The 19,972-nt window shown below is 44.7% G+C and overlaps 1 protein-coding gene across 3 annotated transcripts in view; it reads left to right on the top strand.

Annotated features, from left to right (window-relative positions):
• HK2 (hexokinase 2) overlaps positions 1-19,972 on the top strand; it is a 61,559-nt gene that overhangs the window by 22,502 nt on the left and 19,085 nt on the right. For 2 of the 3 annotated variants that reach the window (XM_033400579.2, XM_004277122.4), the window contains exons 3-6: positions 12,807-12,955; positions 18,044-18,163; positions 18,773-18,868; positions 19,652-19,751. In XM_033400579.2, coding sequence (XP_033256470.1) covers positions 12,807-12,955; positions 18,044-18,163; positions 18,773-18,868; positions 19,652-19,751 — 465 coding nt within the window. The remainder of the gene's footprint in view (positions 1-12,806; positions 12,956-18,043; positions 18,164-18,772; positions 18,869-19,651; positions 19,752-19,972) is intronic. The other variant, XM_033400578.2, reaches the window with a different exon arrangement.

Here is a 19,972-nt window from a genome sequence, read left to right as displayed (position 1 = left end):
GATCCAGCAGTCCTGGTCTGTTCTACACATGTCCTGGAGCTAGTGTGTCAGTGTATTTATGCACAAAGTTCCTTGACTTACTGTAATGAGGGAAAACCCCTTTAATGTCCATCAGTTGGGCACTGGTCAATTAATGCAGAAAACAGTCCTCTGCAACCCATCATAAAGCATGAGATAGATTTATGTAAATTCATATTCTGTAAAATCACGTGTGTGATTTTACAGAATATATATACACACATAAAACTATATATGTGTGTACAGGTGTGTAACGTCTCAAGGATATGTATCGAGCTATTGGTAGTGTTTCGCCCGGAGTGTGAGGTTGGCAGTGACTAGTTACGTTGAAAATATATGTATATGACAACTAGCAATTCTACTTCCAACTATACCTTGAACAGATTCCCATGTGAACTCGAGGAGACATGTCTAAGAATGTTCATGGCAGTGCCGCTTATAATGACAGCATATTGGGAACAGTTTATAGACTGTGCATATGAAGGGATACAATATAGCGTGTCACAAAAATGACCATGTATAAATATGGATACATTTACAAAACGAAGAGTGAAAAATTGCAGAAGGACATGTACCTCATAGTAGTTGAATGTTATTTTAAAAAAACTTCTCCGAGTAATGCTATATGTTGCTCATGGACACACACACATCCTAAAATTGTTAGGATATAAGCTAGAAAATGTGTACCAGATAAATGATAGGGGTTGCTTCTGGAGAGAGAGAAAGAAAATGGAACTGGGAGGGGAACATGAGGGAATATAATTGAAAGTGTTCAACATCAAGGTTTTGAGTTTTATATTTCGTTAGTTGGGCTGTGTGTTATAGAATGTGGCAGTGAGGACCAGTACCTCTTCACTAGATAAAGCCTGTCAAAAATGAACATTCTTCTTTTTATTGGCACCCCAGTAAAGTGCTGAGAGGAGAAGCGAGAGAGCCGTTGTGTGCAGGGACCACTGCCTTTCCCCTGGACGTGGTCACGCAGCCTGTGAGGCTTGGCTGGTGCATCTGCTTGCCGGCCAAGGCCGCAGTCCCGGCACTGTTGCTGCTGTTGGTGACTGTGCTTCTCTTCTACAGAAGGCTAGAGACCTTGCTCAAGTGGCACCTGCTCCAGGCTAGCCTTCCTCAGAATGTTGCTCAGCCCTTTCCAGTGTTACTTTTTCATATCTGGGAAGTTAAACCTCAGATCTAAACCTCTGCTCTAAAGGGACTTAGTCAGTGGCTCTCTAACTTTTTTGGACTGCATAGTCACAGCAAGAAACACATACATATGAATGTTGATATACAACGAAAACAAGTTTCAGGAACTAATGTTTATTCTTGAATGTGACAGATCTATTATCTTCTTTTTTTAAAAAAAATTCATTCATTCATTCTTGGCTGCGTTGGGTCTTCGTTGCTGCACGCAGGCTTTCTCTAGTTGCGGCGAGTGGGGGCTACTCTTCGTTGCGGTGTGTGGGCTTCTCGTTGCAGTGGCTTCTCTTGTGGAGCACGGGCTCTAGGTGTGTGGGCTTCAGTAGTTGCGGCATGTGGGCTCAGTAGTTGTGGCTCGCGAGCTCCAGAGCTCAGGCTCAGTAGTTGTGGTGTACAGGATTAGTTGCTCTGCGGCATGTGGGATCTTCCCGGGCCAGGGCTTGAACCTGTGTCCCCTGCATTGGCAGGCGGATTCTTAACCACTGCGCCACCAGGGAAGCCCCAGATCTATTATCTTCTATACTTTAAAACTGTCTCTAGTCAGGTCTCACTAATTTTTTCAGCTTGCAGTGTGAAAGCCACTGTCAAATGCTTCTTACCCAGTTTTGTCCTGGTCAGACCTTTGTAAAATTGGCTATTTCTTGCCAGGGGTGAGAGGTGGTTTCAGGGCAGTGTGTGGTGAGGAGTGAAGATCAGAATTCTAGGTTTAAAAGGGTTTGAATTCAAGCTGTGTGCTTTAGAGCAGTTCATTTATGCCCTATTCCTCCATTTTCTCATTTGTAAAAAGAAGAAACATCAGAGGGTTGGCTCTCTGAGAATTAAGGGGGACTCGGTTATGTTACCTTCCCATGTGTGTTGTAAACACAGTCCTATGCAGCCACCATGGCAAGACTCACAGCCAGCACCGATTTTACTGAGGGTGAGTGAATCTCCCAGGTCCTTTTGATTGGAGGGAGCAGGTGTGAGGGTTCATCCCCATCGTTGGAGGCCCTACCTGCATTTTGGAGCAAGGACCAGGTTCCAGCTTTCATAAATCAGGTCTCAGCTATTTAATGGTAATCAAAGACCTGGTAGAGAACGTGGGAGAGACTTCAGGAGGTTTCAGGCCATTTGTTTATGATGGAGGCTTCCATTACACACATGAAATATGAACTTCCAAATTATGGTTTGAGTTCTCTGTGAGAAGGAAGAGAATGTCAACAGTCAGAGCCCTGTGGGGGCTGATTTTAAAATATCTGTGCTTCGTAGACTGTGTGGACCATGCAGTGCAAAGAAACATAGTTGGCACAGATAAAAATGAAAATGTAAATGGTTCAAGAATATCTTACTTAGGTAACTGAATTTGGTGTCAGCTGGTATGTATATAAAAAATGCTCCTTATTTGTTTTTTTCTCTAAGACAGTTTAAAAAAGTTGAAAGAATTGTATAATGAACATCCGTATACAGACTACCTAGAGTCTACACTGATATTTTAACTAGATTTGTTTTATCACACTCCTCTATCCTTCCTCCCATCAGTCCCTCTTGTTTTATTTGAGGCATTGCAAAGTAAATTGCAGAAATCAGTTCATTTCAACCCCAGAACTTCAGCAGGCCCATTATTAACCAGAGTTCAATATTTGCTCTTTTTTCTTTTGATGTAAAATTTCGTACGAGATGCAAATCTTAAATATCATCTGATGAGTTGACAAGTATGTATACCTGTTTAATACAACCCCTATCAAGATAGAAAACATTATCAGCCCAGGAAGCTCCCTGCTGCACCTTCCCAGGCAGTCCCTGTCCCCAACCCCCAGAAGTAATCACTGTTTTAAATTTTCCACATGTATTTGTTTTGCCTGTTCTAGAACTTCCCGTATATACAATCATATAGTATTTACTCTTTATGCAAGACTTCATTTACCCATCAAAATGTGGGCTTTATCCGTGTAGTGTATATCAGTAGCTCCTTTTTGGTTGCTGATTCCGTGGTGTGATTGGAATCCTATATGACAATGAATTCAATGGCCACCTGGGCTGTTTCCAGTTTTTGATGAAAGCTACTATAAACATTCTTTTACAAGCTTCTTTGTGGACATATGTTTTTGTTTTCTTCCTTTTCTTGAGGAAACAACTAGGAGTGGAATTTCTGGGTCATAGGGTTTGGGATGTGTTTAATTTATAAGAAACTCCCAGACCAAAGTGGTTTGAACTTTGGTTTCCAAAGTGGTTGAACTATTTTCTACTCCCACCAATGCTGTATGAGAGTTCCACTTGCCCCAATAATTATTGTCTGTGACTCCCCCCACCCTTTTTGTTTTTGGCAGTGCAGAGTTGAACAGAGAAATTCTTTATTTGTATCTGTCAGGAATCTCACCATCTTGACCTCTCTGTAGGCAGCCCTAACCTAAGCTGAACTATGCATGTGATTGCAGTACCAGCCCCAGTCACAGCCCTGTCAGGGGGCCCATTACACACATCACAAGGCATCTGGCTTTCAGAGGACAGTTCCGTCTTAAGACGAAATGCAGGAATAGCTGATATCATTTAATGAGCACCCATGATGTCTGTTTATGGAAACAATCTGTTTTACTCTCCATGCAAACTCTACAAGGGAGACATTTCCAATTTAAAAATAAGGCAACTGAGGCTAAAAGAGATTGCCAAGGTCACCTGTGTACAGTTAGTGGCACAGTTGGACTTTAAGCATAGGTAGTCTTGACTCCAAGGCCATAAGATTCATGCTTTACATTGGCTCATGTTGCTGAACAAAAGTTTCTGGAGCAAATCAGGTTATTATCTTTTAAAATTGACCATAAATATGGATTGACTTTGTACCATTATAATAAGAAGCTCAAGTAGACCCAACTAAAAATCTACAAATATTCCAGCATTCCAATGGGTTTATTTATTTAATAAATAATTTACATTTTTAACAAATTTTTTTTCCAGCGTTCCAATTTAGAAATAAATTATCTTTGTAGTATCTTTATTGCCCTCACTGTCTTGGCAGAATTGTTTAGATATAAGCATGTCTTAAGGCAGAGTAAGATGAAACCTTTGCTGTATTGATCTTTTGATACTTCCCCACTTCCATGAATTGTGAATTATTTTTTGCAGGTGAATGTATCTCTACCCTCTAGCTAGATTTAATTCCCTCGAGAGCAGGGAATGATGATGATGATGATGATGATAATTTTAAAATGTAGGCTTATAAATGCCAGGTACTATGCTAAGCACTGTATTTGAACTATCTCATTAATTCTCACAGTGATTCAATGGTAGACACCATAAACCCTGTTTTAGAGAAAAAGAAACTAGATTTAGAGAGATTAGGCACCTTGGCCCAAAGTCACATAATGAGCAAGTAGAAGCATTGGGATTTGAACCCAGCCATCTGTGTTCCAAAGCCTGGGCCCTTAGGCATATCACTAGAGGCCCCTAACACTGCTAGCGCAATGCATTCATTCTTCTATTTGTAACTCAGGCCTAGCTGTTCAGTTCATTCAATAGAATCCCCTCTGAGGCTGGTCCTCTGTGGGGCAGCAATGTGCTGAGCAGCCTTGTGCCCCACTTTTGAAGAGTGCACATTATCCTGGGGACATAAGGATATCATTTATCATCATAAAGGAAATGATACTAGGTCATATAATGCAAGTACATGACATGATAAAGAGAGACTAGGCTGGTGATAGGGTGCATGGAGGCTGGTAAAGGAGCCCTTTACTCTGAAAGGAGCCCTTATCTGGGTTGCTCAGCATTGTATCAACAGCTGTGTCGTGGGGACATAGATTAATAGCTTGCATACATGCAAACTAATAAGTGGATTTATATGGTGCCTACAATATAAAATGAAGATTGTATTGATAAGTAGCCTCCATATAGTGGTAACTGGAGTTTATTAAACATTTTACATACACCAGGCATTGTGCCAAACACCTTACGCATTCATTGCATTGATTCTTGACCAAAAACTGTGTGTCTGTGTCTCTGTGTCTCTGTGTCCTGGCGAGTGATGGGGAGGTGCTGGCTAGACAGGAGGTTATTACTGTCCCCTTTTAACAGATGATGAAATCTGAGTATCAGATTTCTAATAATTTACCTGTATTTATATGGCTAATACATGTTAAAATGGGATTTGAACCCATGTCGGCCTGCCTGAAAATCTTAACACACTCAATGCCTACACAGTATTGAAAGATAATCATATTTTAATCCTTTGAAGAGTAGTTTCACATCTGTGGAGCTAGTATAACATTTCTCTGTGAGTGGCACGTATTTTGAGCTTAAGAAACATTTCCTGAGTATAAAAGCAGCAGGGTGGTGCTTTCTGATGGTGTTTTGGGAGGTTTGGGGGGCACTTACAAATGGTATGTGCTCCAGGCCCCTCCCTTCAACTGAAGCAGCTTTACGTTTCTCTGTTTCTACATTTTGGCATTCAGTGTCTTGTTGTACTATAATGGAGTATCCGAAATCTTGGAACTTAAAAAGAGGCTGCCAGAGGTGGTAGTGACTGTGGTGTTTCCAGGTACTTGGGAAATACGTGCCTTGAAACCTGTGTCTGGCAAAGTTAGTTTTGCTGGATTACCTACTCAAGACCTAGAGACTTTTAGTTGTCCTCTCAATTGGAGTCCATGCCGTACATTCTTAGCCATCTGTCGCGGAGTGCTAGCAGGCACTATGGCAACTTCAAGGATCCTCAGAGCTCTGGGAACGCTGCATCAAAGCTACTTGTCTAAAGGAGGCTTCCGAAGAAGTCCATTTGATCACCTGAAGAAGCCCTGCCCAGGGTGAGGTACTGGGCTCTGGCTCTAGCCTTAACAAGGCAGTGCTCTGCCACTTCTGAACACAGTTGCCTTTGACAAAAGGGCACTGCTGCTTAAAAATGCAAAACAAAACCAGACCTGTTCTGTTCACAAGTCGTCCTTTGTGCACTGGTTGGCACACTGCTCTGAGCTCCTGATGGGAGGAACAGGTGGTGATCTATTTTAATTAGTGGCAAATACCTAGTGATTGAAAATAGACTGTTGGGAAATTCGTCTGGCCCTCACCCCTCACAAATTGCTTGGACATTGTGAGTGAGTGACTTGAATAATGCTAGAGTTAGGGCCTGCTCAAATACATTACTGATGTCCCATCAACCGAGATGACAGTGACTATCATGTTCAGGTGGTTACTTACTCAGATGCCATTTTAGTCCTCTTTAGCCTTTCCCTGGGACAGGTGAGTTCCCAGGAGAAATTGAAACCCCTTTATCTTGCTGACCTTATGTATTTGATAAGAACCTCACTGAAAGTGGGCAGAGTGGTAGTCCAGGATGGGAAATGAGTCAGCAAACAAACTCTGCCAGAGGGAAAAACTTGAATCCATTTTTTTAAAAAATAAATAAATTTATTTATTTATTTATGGCCGCAGTTGGGTCTTCTTTACTGTGCGCAGACTTTTCTCTAGTTGTGGCGAGCGGGGGCTACTCTTCATTGCGGTGTGCGGGCTTCTCGTTGCAGTGGCTTCTCTTGTTGTGGAGCACGGGCTCTGGGCACGTGGGCTTCAGTAGTTGTGGTGCGCGGGCTCAGTAGTTGTGGTGCGCGGGCTCAGTAGTTGTGGCTCGCGGGCTTTAGAGTGCGGGCTCAGTAGTTGTGGTGTACAGGATTAGTTGCTCTGCGGCATGTGGGATCTTCCTGGACCAGGGCTTGAACCTGTGTCCCCTGCATTGGCACGCGGATTCTCAACCACTGCACCACCAGGGAAGCCCAGCAACTTGAATCTTAACCATTGGGTAATTCGATGGAGGGTGGCAAGACCTAATACTCCTATTGCCAGTTCCTCTTAACTATGAGTCCTTATTTCCTTTTTTTTTTTTAAATTTATTTATTTTATTTTTGGCTGTGTTGGGTCTTTGTTGCTGTGTGCGGGCTTTCTCTAGTTGGGGTGAGCATGTGCTACTGTTCGTTGAGGTGCATGGGTTTCAGTAGTTGTGGCTTGTGGGCTCAGTGGTTGTGGCGCACAGGCTTAGTTGCTCTGCGGCGTTTGGGATCTTCCTGGACCAGGGCTCGAAGCCGTGTCCCCAGCATTGGCAGGCGGGTTCTTAACCACTGCGCCACCAGGGAAGCCCCCTTATTTCCTTTCAATAGAGGGTTGTTACCTCTTCTTTTGTCTGCTTTTGGAGGGGGATGTTCTTAATTAGGAGAACCTTCATCAGAGAGAGATTGGGGAGTGTCCAGTAAGGTGCGAACGGAGGTTTGGTATAATTGTATGAGACGGCACCAATTTGCGGCTGCTGAAAAAACCTGCCTCGAAAAGCCTTAGCAGGTCCTAGGTTCCTTTGGGGAGAAGGGTGTGTCACCTCTTGCCAGTGGATGTGTGTCTGCCGCCTCCCACTCAAGTTTGAGAACACTTGGCCCAGAGGGATGGGCCAAGTTACTGATAAAGATTAGGGCAGTTTTGCTTTCTTTTTCATCACTTTATGGCTTATTTGCTTCCATCCTGGATTCTGCGTCAGGTAATCCTCAGCTTCCAGGAACCAGCACTACGAGAGATATGGGTGAGGTGCATAGGGACTGGCACGGGTGCTGGGGTCAGATGAACTTGGGGTCAAATCCAGCAGTTGTTTACCCTTGTATGATCTTAACTAAGTGACTCAGCTTCTGAACCACAGTGTCACTTCCTTTGCCACGCAGGCTGGCTTAGAGCCTGTGGCAACCTTTGGGTTTTATGCTCTTGGCATCGATAATGAAGAATTCCTTTTTTTTTTTTTGGCCACACCACGCGGCTTGCATGATTTTAGTTCCCCAACCAGGCTCTGAACCCAGGTCCTCAGCAGTGAAAACGCGGAGCCCTAACCATTGGACCACCAGGGAAGTCCCGATAATGAAGAATTCCTTATTTGAGGATTTACAACTTTCTCATGAGCAGCCTTCTTCCTCACTGCAGTAGAAAACTTTGCTAGAGAGCTAGACCTGGATTTAAATCTTGGTTTCAGTTACTTGACCTGAGCCTTAGTTTTCTTATCTGGAAATTGGGATCATGATGTCCAATAAGGTTGTTGAGGATTAATGAGATAATGTTTATGAATATCACACAACATATTTTTCTCCTTTTAAAAATATCTACATGGTGGGCCTTAAATTAACTAAACCTCCTCCACACCTGCCTCTGTCTTTCCATTGTTTTATTGCCACAATAATCCAGATGCAAGTGGAAAAGTCTGAACTGTGTCCCAGAGACAAGAGAGATGAAGACAGGGTTCTGGGCTTCATTTTTTTCAAAAAGTCACATAAGAAAGTATAAGATGAATTTGATCTTTTAAATAAACCTATGGTGAAATCTTGCTTCTTTTATTTTAGCAGTGCTGGTGACAACATTTAGAAGTAACTGGAGAGATTTAGAAAGGGCAGTGAAGACAAATATCCAACTGGAGAAAAATAATTGCAGATATACAACCAACAAAACTAGTTTCATTAATATGCAAAGAGCTCTTTTACATTATTAAGAAAATAATAAATATATATTTTTAAAAGACAAAACATTTGAACAGTAAATTCACAGAAGAAAGAATTCGCAATGCCAGTCAATAATTCAAAATGTCTAACCTACACAAAGGAAAGAAACCAAGTTTAAAAAATGAGCTGCCACTTTGACCTATGAGGTTGGCAAAGATTAATTGTACATAACATAGGACACTGGTGACAGTGACACCCACCTGTTGGTTTATGTGGAATTTGGAGAGAATTTTTAGGAAGTTAATTTGCTAATATCTTTGGTAATCAAACACATAAATCCTTAGAACCAGCAATTCAAACTCTTTTCTTAGAATGTGTCAGTTAACAGTCTTCCCTGTTTTTATAATATAAATGTATCTAAGGACACTCAAGAAATGTTAATAATGGTTACTTTTGGGGCATGGGGAAGAGAAGAGATGTTTGCTTTTCATTTTTTCCACTTTTGTACTGTTTGAACATTTTAAAAATCAGATATTAAAAATGTTTTCTAGACATAACAGCATGCTTAACAATAAAAGAAATCTTACCTCTGGTCTTATGGTCTCCTCAAATATTTTGTTTAATAAATGAACCATCAATAAGCAGATGCAATATGAGATGTTTTCTTAATACATTGCCTCGAATACCAAGTATACTCATTCAGCAGAATGATCTCGCTGGACCTTACTGGGTTGTCTGCCCTGTGGCTGTGTACTTAAGAAACCTGCTCTAGACATGTTCTCCTGCCCCAGAGCCTTACTCCTGCCCGTCCAGTCTGACTGTCCCAGGCCCATAGATGCCATCCTCCTTCACACCACATCACACACTCTCTGCTCTGGGCTTCTGGGGTGTCCCGGAAGGTTGACAGTGTAGGTAGGACCTGGGCCAGGAGTAGGATAGGAGTAGGTAGGGATACGAGAGGAGCTACGTAATCAAAGGAGTAATAACAGTGACAGCAGCAGCTGTTTATTGATGGCTTACAGTATACCTATATATTCACATAATGTGTTCTGTATTTCATGTAAGCTCATGACCCCTGGGAAAGTCAGCATTATGAGCCCTGTTCTGCAGCTGAGGTGATATGCTCAGAGAAGCCACACAGGTAGTGTAGCAGCTGAGCTGGAATTCAAAGCAAAGCTTGCTGCTTCTCTGTGTGAGGGCCTCTCATGGGTGGTGGAGAGGCAGGCACTAGGGTAGGGGTCCATCCACTGTCCCCAGGGGTCACCTTAGGATTTAGCTCTAGGAGTCATGATGCTGGGCCTGCCTCAGAGATATTGGACTCTGGAAGGAATAAAGTCTTTGGCTCTGGAAGTTGTGATCCTGTGTGTTTATGGAGGGAGCATCAGGGAGGAGGGATGCAGAGGAATGTCTGACCTGGTGGAGTCTGAAAAGAATGACATTCCTTCCTGGGAATGGAATTATCAGCAGCACTGTATTATTTGTGGTTTCCCTTCAGTCCATCAGCAAATACTGCAAAACCACCATTCTTGACGGAGCTGTCCTCTCCAGTGAATCCGGCTGGGCTGGCCTTAAATCGTGACCAACCAGGGGCAGCCTCGGCAGCCTCAGTCCCCCACGGTTGCCGATTCAGCAGATTCATGTGTCCTGGGGCAGAGTGCTGATGCAGGCAGTTCATCTCTGATTTTCCTTTTCATCCCCCATGACAACCACACATAGTTTTCCCTACGAACTGGCTGACGTCCCACTACCAGGGGAGGCTCAGAACTGGAGTGCCTGGAAAAGTCATCCATGGCCACAAGAGGGGCAGTCTCCCCAGATGGGGCTGAGGTGACCCAAGCTATCTAGCGACTGTAGCTAGAGGGCTGGGGGGACCTCCAGATGCCAGGGAAGGGATGGAAAATTAGTACCCCTGAGGAGGAATGCTAAAGTCACTGGAGAAGATTTCAATGGCTTTCCTTGGACAGGTTTCTTCAGTCTCGCCTCAGAATGTTGCTTTTACTTTTTTCAGTCTGAGAGGCAGTCCTAATACTGGGCCTGGGAGACTTTTTTTTTTTTTTTTTTTCCGGTACGCGGGCCTCTCACTGTTGTGGCCTCTCCCATTGCGGAGCACCGGCTCCGGATGTGCAGGCTCAGCGGCATGGCTCACGGGCCCAGCCGCTCCGTGGCATGCGGGATCTTCCCAGACCGGGGCACGAACCCGTGTCCCCTGCATCGGCAGGCGGACTCTCAACCACTGCACCACCAGGGAAGCCCCCTGGGAGACTTTTAAGTGTGGGTGTCAGGCAGTGTTTGCCGAGAGCCTGGATGGAAAGTTTCTAGTACTTATTTAGTGTGTCCTGAGTTCTTGGCACTGTGCTGGTTACTTGAGGCACATTATCTGCTCTTCCCCTCACCTCAACCACATGAGGTATGATGTTCCTCCTCTAGAGATGAGGCAGCTGAGGCTCAGAGGCTCAGGAATTTGCCACGGCCAAAATGTGGCTGGGGTTCTGATGCAGGTAATGTGGGCTCCAGAGCCAGTCTCTGTATATTGTTACCAGCAAGCCATTGTTGTGTGGAGGCAAGTCCCCACGGAATGTCGGGTGAATGATGCCCGCCCCAAGTTGCCCCTCTGGACTGTAGGGACTGTGTGGGTAAGTGCCGTCAAGGAGCTGGGCAGATGTAGCTTTTCTCAGGACCAAACAGTTATTGCCGCTGAGAAGAAGTGGGTCAGAATAAATCCTTGTTTCATTTAGTCAGAGCGCTTCCCTGACCATCCGATCCATTCTCCCTTACTTCAGTGGCAAGTCTCCCATCAGGAAAGTGGCCGAGTGTTGACAAACATGCCAACAAGTGAATCCCCCCGGAAATAATCATGTATCCTTCAAGAAGGTGTGCGGCAGGACATTGGAAGACTGGTGGAGCAGTACTGGTTGAAGAGGCTGCTGAGGGGACGAGCCCGCCTTGTTCCCCAGTCCTTGCCTGCCCCGCTGGGCCCCAGCACTGGCTCTGGCCTCCGAGCCTCTTCAGCACTTCCATTCTGTGCTGTACAATGGCGCGTGTCCCTGTAGCCGGTATTATCATCTGGAATCTGGACGTTTCCTGTTCTGCACTGCTTATTTCCTGGGGAGACTGGACTGTGCCTTCCTGGTGACACCTGAAGACCTTGACCCCCTTGTGTCTGTGGAGTCTCCTTCTCCCCACTCTGCCCCAGCCTTGTGGCTTTTCTGAGTGGCCTGACTCTTGTCTTATATACTCTTAAGTCAGCACCTAGGATCTTTTATTGGTGGGGACACCTACTTGACTTATTTGCTAGGCCTCTTAATTTATAGCCAGCTGGATCCCATTCCACTCCATCATGTGACCCTCATCCTGCCGAGAGATGTTGCTGTCACTGTATACAAACATAAAAGAGTACATTTTGTTCAGGGATTACAATTTGGCAAAAGGCCCAGGGGGCCACAAGCTTGTAGCAGCGTGCTGGGTGTCCTGGGGCTATGAAGAACAAAACTGAGGCCTGGGGGACTTCCCTGGTGGCGCAGTGGTTAAGAATCCACCTGCCAATGCAGGGGACGTGGGTTTGAGCTCTGGTCCAGGGAGATCCCACGTACCACGGAGCAGCTAAGATTGTGCACCACGACTACTGAGCCTGCGCTCTAGAGCCCGAGAGCCACAACTACTGAGCCTGCATGCCTAGAGCCCGTGCTACGCAACAGGGGAAGCCACCACAATGAGAAGCCTGCACACCGCGACAAAGAGTAGCCCCCGCTCAATGCAACTAGAGCAGCAACGAAGACCCAACACAGCCAGAAATGAATTAATTAATTAAAAAAAAACCAAAAAACCCCCCAAAAAACCTGAGACCTGCTCTCCTGGTACAGGGCTTGATGGGCCCTGTGAGTTTGATGGGGACTTGGCTGAAAGTCCTTGGGAAATAGCTCTGAGGGGGTGGGCACCCTATCACTGGATGTGAAACTGTCTGATTTTTTACGTGAATTCTGAAAGTAATATAGAAGTGTTTAGCATTAAGAAAAAGAATCAGACAATACATAAAAGTGTGTAGAAAAAAGACCCGCTGGCCACCTCATCACCCAGAGATGACCAGTGTTTATGGCAGGATTCTTGGGTTTTAAGTTTTGGTCTCTGTGAAACAGTTATACCTTGTCTTTCCCGAACTAATAGTGGTCCTTCTCGCTGCAGAACATGGAGAATTCCTGGCTCTGGACCTTGGAGGGACCAACTTCCGTGTGCTTTGGGTGAAAGTAACAGACAATGGGCTCCAGAAGGTTGAGATGGAGAACCAGATCTACGCCATTCCTGAGGACATCATGCGAGGCAGTGGCACCCAGGTATGACCCATCTCTTGGGGTGGCCACTGGGGCTCTGGACCCCACAGGAGCAGATACTGCTCCTTCTCTGTGGTCTGGAGGGAGGAGATCTTGACTGAGGCTCAGATTCCCCGTCCTCTCTTTGCTGGATGATCCCCCTCCATGCCTGGAGGCTAGGTGGGGGACCTCCATCAGGAGAGGTGCACACGGCCAGAGGGCAGGGAGTGTGTGCACAAGGCCCCAGGGTCTGGATGTGCTTTAGTGGGAGGGATTTTGATTTTCCATCTCATTTGAGGTGTGCTTGCATGCACTGGTTATTGAGGAAAGCCTGCTGCCAGGAGGCTGGGCCAGTATACCTGGACACCTATGGTTAGTGTCAAGAATACACAGTTGTGGTTTGACACTGCCACCTGCCACGGTGGTCATTCTGTAGCCCTCTGACTCACAGTTGTTAGCATAGCATTGCATGAAATGGAACCTGCCTCTTTGCCTTTTTGGTTATTTGCTTTCTCAGCCTGTTGAGAAAACACTAAAATACAGCTTCTGGGAGTCTGTTCTACCTGGCACTGCAGTGGGCTCCGTGTGCTTCCACACTGGCCCCAAATTATGCTTAGTCATCCCCATATCTCTGTGACCTCTAGAATCACATTTTGTACTCGGCACATACAATAAAAAGAGTGGATGGAGAAGAAATGTGAAATCCAAGTAAGAGTCCTCTCAGTAATACCTAGAAGAGAACGAGCAAGGATGGAGTTGCTGTCATGATAGTGTCCAAACATGTTTTGAGCATCTACTAGACACTGGGCCACTGATCCTTGCTGGGAATCAAAGTCCTGGTCCTTCCCCTCCAGGGCTTCAAGTCCAACTGGACCACCAAGACACACATATCATCCCACAGAAAGTAATACATGTTGTGTTGATGAGCAACCACCAAGAGGAAGAGCTGAAGGAAGTCAGGCTGAGTGAAAGCGCTTTGTATAGATTTCCTCATCTTATCCTCACACTAGCCCTAAGGCTGGGTGCTCCTACTATCTCCATTTCCTAGATGTGGAATTGGGCTTTGAAAGATTGAGTGACTTGGCCTTAGATTACAGGGGTGGGAGGGGCCAGAGGCAAGACACAAAGTCAGATTCATATGACAGGAGTCTGTGTTTGTCCAACTCTAGGAGGCTCCACTTTTTAGGCCACATTATGTAGTCCATGGGTGCTTCCTGGAACTAGGCAACATGGTGGTCCAGGGTCCCTACTACCTGCCCCTGCTTCCAGAGTAGGAAGCACTCTCCAAAGGGGCTGGTGCTCATGCAGATGTGAGATCCTGCAGGGCAGGCCCTCTGGGGCTCTCCCTCTCAAAAGTTCTCCCAGGAGAGCCTTCCTACAGAGGGGGCACTCATTGCTACCACACCAGAAGTATCTGGCTTGTTGGTGGGTGATGGCCACAGGTCCAGCCATTGTTCTCTGCTCTTGGGTATCCCCTTTCACCTGCTCTAAAAAAGCTTCCTTGGGATGTTCTTTCTACTCCTACTACAGCTGCTCTCAGTCCATGGAGAGGAATCACCAAAGACATTCATAGCTATAGGGATCACTCTTGAGTGCTGGCTATTCCTGCTGTATTTTATTATACCTAATATGTACTCAATAAAAGAGCAAATGGAGAAAATGAAATCTAAGTAAGATGCTCTTCCTGCATGGTCATCTCTTGAGCCTTAGAGCTTGGAGGAGGTGGAACCTTCTCACTTCCAGTGCACTGTTCTTCCCACCACAGCAGGCCACCTGGGAAAGGAATTTTGGACCATGAGTAGGACATATGGGGGAGATATCTTTAGACCCTTTTATGTCCTTGGGGGTGGCCCTGAGGGTAAAACTGTTTTCCTTGTTTTAATGCTGGGGTTGGACACGGGAGGCTGAGTCTCTGGGACAGTGGGATTTGAGCTGCACTGAGGTTGTCACGTGGCTCCAGTATACTGAAACAAAATGTGTTAGTCCAAAAGAATCTATCAGATCCATCTGGAAGAAACTATGAATCTACTGTGATATTAAGAATCCTTCAAATAAATGGAAAAAAATGCTATATAAAAATGAAACAAAGAAAGCTAGAAAATATAGGTGCTTATTCCATCCTAAGAAAGGGAAAGAATGTTATTGTTCTAAAAGCAGCAGAAAACACTTGGTAAAAAGATTGGAAGGAAATTCATTGTTGCTATTTTAGTGGTGGAATTACTGATGCTTTTTTTCCTATCTTTTCCTTTTTCTTTCTTTCTTTTTTAAAATATTAGGTATCAATCTTTTAATTAACTATAGGAAAACAAATGGATTTAAAAAATAAAATTTAGTTAAAACCAAGACCAAATAACCAAACTCAAAACTTGCAAAAGTTTTTGAAGATCTGTGAACCTGGGCAGTGTGGGTCCCTGGACAGAGTCTGTCTTCTGCCACATGAACTTCCACATGAGAGCAGTGAATTACAAATGGTAATAGCAGCCACTTTAGATTTTTAAAGGTGTTTCCTGTGGGAAAGGGAGTGAACACATTGTCAGACCAATAAGGAAGAGGAAACCTTTCTACCTTCATAAAATGATGCTCTTTGAGCCTTTTTATGGCAGGAAGATGTTAGCTGTTTCTCCCAGTATCTTATCCTTAGATCATCAGCTAACCGAAAAGGGTATAGTCTTCCTTTAAGGGAAGCAGATGGTCTCCTTTTACCCTCTTTTAAAGAGCTGTAGGTTCTTCTAACTCAGAACTGTCCAATAGAACTGTTCATGGTGATGGAACCATTTGATATCTGCCCTGTCTAGTGAGGCAGCCACTAGCTACGTGTAGTATTGAGCACTTGAAATATGGCTGGTGTGACTGAGGAAGGAACTTTTTAATTTTTTAAAATTCTGATTAATTGAAATAGCCACAGATGACTAGTGGCTACTGTATTGGGCAACACATTATTTAATGCCTCTTCACTGTCTCTTTTTTTTTTCTGCCTTCCCCTGTTGGTAGTGCAATTGGAAAGAGAGCAGTGATCAGGGCTGGATGAGGGGAAACCATTTTACTTTTTCCAACCCCTCCCCCCATCTCTGATGATTGGCCTTATCTCTTTGCACAGCTTCTGCAACTTCCTTTTTTTAGATAAAAACTATTGTACTAAAGATCATTTTGACTAGAGTACCAGGAAGAAGGTGCTGGGAATTTGTTTAACCCTATTGTAAACTTTGTCTCTGATCAACTTCCCAACAGAACAGAACTCACTGAGTATCTGTCTAGAAACCCTATTTCCACATTAAAATACTTGATCTCTGCTCAAGGGAGTTGGCACTTTGCATTGGGGATCCTCTTAGTGAGAGAGCCCCGTCATTGCCCAGTATTTGCTCTTGAGAATGTTTTGGTTTGGAAATTGAGAGTTTCAGCATCAGCTGAGGTTAATTTTGCACATGATCAGACAGAGAGACAGGATCGATGTGGGAAGCTCAGTTAGAGCTGGCCCCCTTCTAGGAGGGGCTTGTCTTTCTAGCCTCTTACTGAGCATACCCCAGACATCTGGGGAGCCAGTGCATCTCTCAATCTACCCTGCCACCCCGAGCCTCTCAGTTCCTTTATAAATGCAAACCCTTTTTTGGTTTAGTGCAGTGGTTCTCAAACCACTGCTTCAGGATCACCTGGAGCTCTACCACACCTTCTGATTCAGGAGGTTTAGGTTTGGGCCCTAGAATTTGCATTTGTAACATGATGGTGATGCTGCTGTGGACCACACTTTGGGGACCCCAGGTTTAGTGGAATCTTCCTTGCTTCTGCCTAGAGAAGGAAAGGAATGTTGTCCGCTTTCACCTCCCTTGGCTTTTAGATTTTGCCATCTGGTCAACCTGGCCCTTGGATTCTGCTCAGTCTTTTTTTATTTTTTTTTAACATCTTTATTGGAGTGTAATTGCTTTACAATGGTGTGTTAGTTTCTGCTTTATAACAAAGTGAGTCAGCTATACATATACATATATCCCCATATCTCCTCCCTCTTGTGTCTCCCTCCCTCCCACCCTCCCTATCCCACCCCTCTAGGTGGACACAAAGCACCGAGCTGATCTCCCTGTCCTATGCGGCTGCTTCCCACTAGCTATCTATTTTACATTTGGTAGTATATATAAGTCCATGCCACTCTCTCACTTTGTCCCAGCTTACCCTTCCCCCTCCCCGTGTCCTCAAGTCCATTCTCTATGTCTGCTCCTCAGTCTTTTTGACCTTTGCTTACTTTTTGCGTCAGAATGTTCCTGGCCTCAGTCTCTAAGTGTCTGGAATGGTCACCAATTTCTCTTCGGGGATGCTGAGTGGGCAAAAAGGAAACCATGGGGCTGCGAGCTTTGGGGCAGATTGAAAGTCTGGATGATTTCTTAGGCTTAGGATTTTTCTTAGGGGCCTTGGGTCCTCCTTAGAATAGTCACGGTTGTGAGGCTGCCCACTCATAAAACCCTATTTATTCTTCAGTGCTCTTTGTGGACTCACTTGGGTGTTCCATACTGAAGTTAGAAAACAAAACTAACTTCTTGGAATTGCCCCCAGGAAACTGGTTTTCTAGAGGGAGGAAAAATATAAAAGTTACTTATTTTCGTTAAGTTCATTTATAGAATGCTAACAGAGAATGTCCCATGCCCTCCCCCAATCACAAGAGACAGGGATGCTAAAATACTTCTTGGCAGTGAGATGGGCTGCCCTTTCTGGTAAGACAATCAGCTGTGCATCCATGTCAAGGGAGGTTCTGACAGAGCCACCAAAGGATATTCCGTTACTAGGGCTCGCAATGACTTTCTGATTAGCTTTGGCTATGATTTACCCTGCCTAATGCAGTTATTTTGACGGTGGTTTGGATAAATGGTGTAAGTGGAAGACAGTATTTAATAATCACTAACTAGTGTTAAATCCTTATATGTATTGACTCTTTTAATCCTTTTGGTAACTCATGGGCAGGTACAATTATCACCCCCATTTTATAGATGAACAAATTAAAACTTCAGAGGGGATACATATCTTGCACACATTCAGCTAAGCTAGTTCCTTTCTGAGCCCAAAGTCCATGCTCTTAATCCCTAAGCTACTCTGCCTCCCTGCTCATCTTCCTGTGTTGTGTGCCCTTAGCTGTTTGACCACATTGCTGAATGCCTGGCCAACTTCATGGATAAGCTACAAATCAAAGACAAGAAGCTCCCTTTGGGTTTTACCTTCTCATTCCCCTGTCTCCAAACAAAACTAGACGAGGTAAGATGAGTTCTTCAGACACTTTTGTTGCTTCATTCTTTGGACTGGGAGGACTGGGAAGAACTCTGAGCCACCTGCTACCTTTACAATGGAGGTTGTAAAGGAGGTTGCTGTGATGGATCGAGTGGACAATGTTTGAGTATTGGGAGTTCTGTCCTTCTGGGAGAGTTTGTGTAGGTATGTGTGAAAGCGATGGTAAAGGGGTATCGGAGAAGAGGGGGTCTTTATCACTGTCAAATGGCAATTTGCAGGACCATATACATTGCACATTATCCTTATCCCTCTTAGGGAAGAAGGAGTGAGATATTAGTCTGGGACTCCTTTGTTCTAAAGTGTTATGATAGACATCGTTGAAAGTTAATGACGTTAGGATACAAGTGTCTTATTTTGGCATTTCTACAACCTGCTCTTTCCACTTCTTGGGGGCAATAAATCATTCATTTAGTCTCCTTTCTTGGTCATTGACAGAGTTTCTCCTTCCTAGACTAGTCGGGAAGAAATATACAAATTCAGTCATGACTTTAGTTTAGCCCCATGGACGAGGTCTCCTAATGATGAGGAGTGTGGTTGAGTTTTGTGGGGAATCAATATTCCTTGGTCCTTTTGCAGAGTTTCCTGGTCTCATGGACCAAGGGGTTCAAGTCCAGTGGTGTGGAAGGGAAAGATGTGGTTACTCTGATCCGGAAAGCCATCCAGAGGAGAGGGGTGAGTAGGGCAGCAGAGATGGGGAGGCAGGAGCTTGGGGTCTGGAGGCTCTTTACATTCTCTTGGGTTCACTCTGAAGTCTTTCCCTGTCTGTCCTCAAATCAGCATGAGAATCTTTTGTGGTTCTTAATGAGAAGTTTTCTTGTCTTCTTCTCTGCTATGTTACTCAATAATCTTTATTTTTTTCCAGTTTTATTGAGATACAGCTCTGTATAAGTTTAAGGTGTGCTGCATAATGACATACCTATATTGAGAGAGTTAGCACGCCAGTGATCTTATATATGATCAAATGCCTTTGGGGTCTTCATATTAGCGTGATGGACAACTAATCTTAGCCTTGGTACAAGAAAAACCCTTTAGTTCTTAATCTGAAGAAGACTCGAATATCATTTTCAAATGAGAAAGTTGGGATGATATTGATATCAGGGTGGAATAAGGTAGAGAAAGGACATGATAAAGGTCTTGTCACAGAAGGACAAGACCTTCTGGGAGGGAGGGAGAGAAAGAAAAGAAAAAAGAGAATGAGAAGATAATGATAAGACGGGCTCTTCTCAGTGCAGTGATGGCTGTGAACTAGACTGCAGGGCTGCTGTCAGCGAAGCCCTCCAAGATGAGGACCAGCAGGGTGGGAAGTGAGATGCTGCTGTTAGACTGGATCTGGACCCAGTTTCCAGCTCTAGCCTTGCACTTGAGCTGTGTGTCTTACTGCTCTTTCTCTTCATCTTCACATCTGTAACCTTTCTGTGACAGTGAAAGTCAGAAGCCCCCCTTTTATCCCTGCAGGACTTTGATATTGACATTGTGGCAGTGGTGAATGACACAGTTGGGACCATGATGACCTGTGGTTATGATGACCAGAACTGCGAGATTGGTCTTATTGTGGGTGCGTGAGCACTGGGTGTGAGGAGCAGTGCTGGCCGATGGATTGCGGGGGTGGGCTGCAAAGAGAGGAGGGGTCCATGGCCTGGATGTTCCTTTGTATTGAATACTTCATATTGGAAGATAATGGTGCGGTCACTTTGGAGGGCTGAGCCAGGACTTGTGGAGTTGTGGGTGGTAGTGGGTTGGACCATGTTGGGATGTTGGGGGTCTGCATCGAGGAAT

The sequence above is a fragment of the Orcinus orca genome, chromosome 13 (assembly GCF_937001465.1).
Source record: "Orcinus orca chromosome 13, mOrcOrc1.1, whole genome shotgun sequence".
NCBI classification, from domain to species: domain Eukaryota; kingdom Metazoa; phylum Chordata; class Mammalia; order Artiodactyla; family Delphinidae; genus Orcinus; species Orcinus orca.
This window is presented reverse-complemented; position numbering and strand designations above follow the sequence as displayed.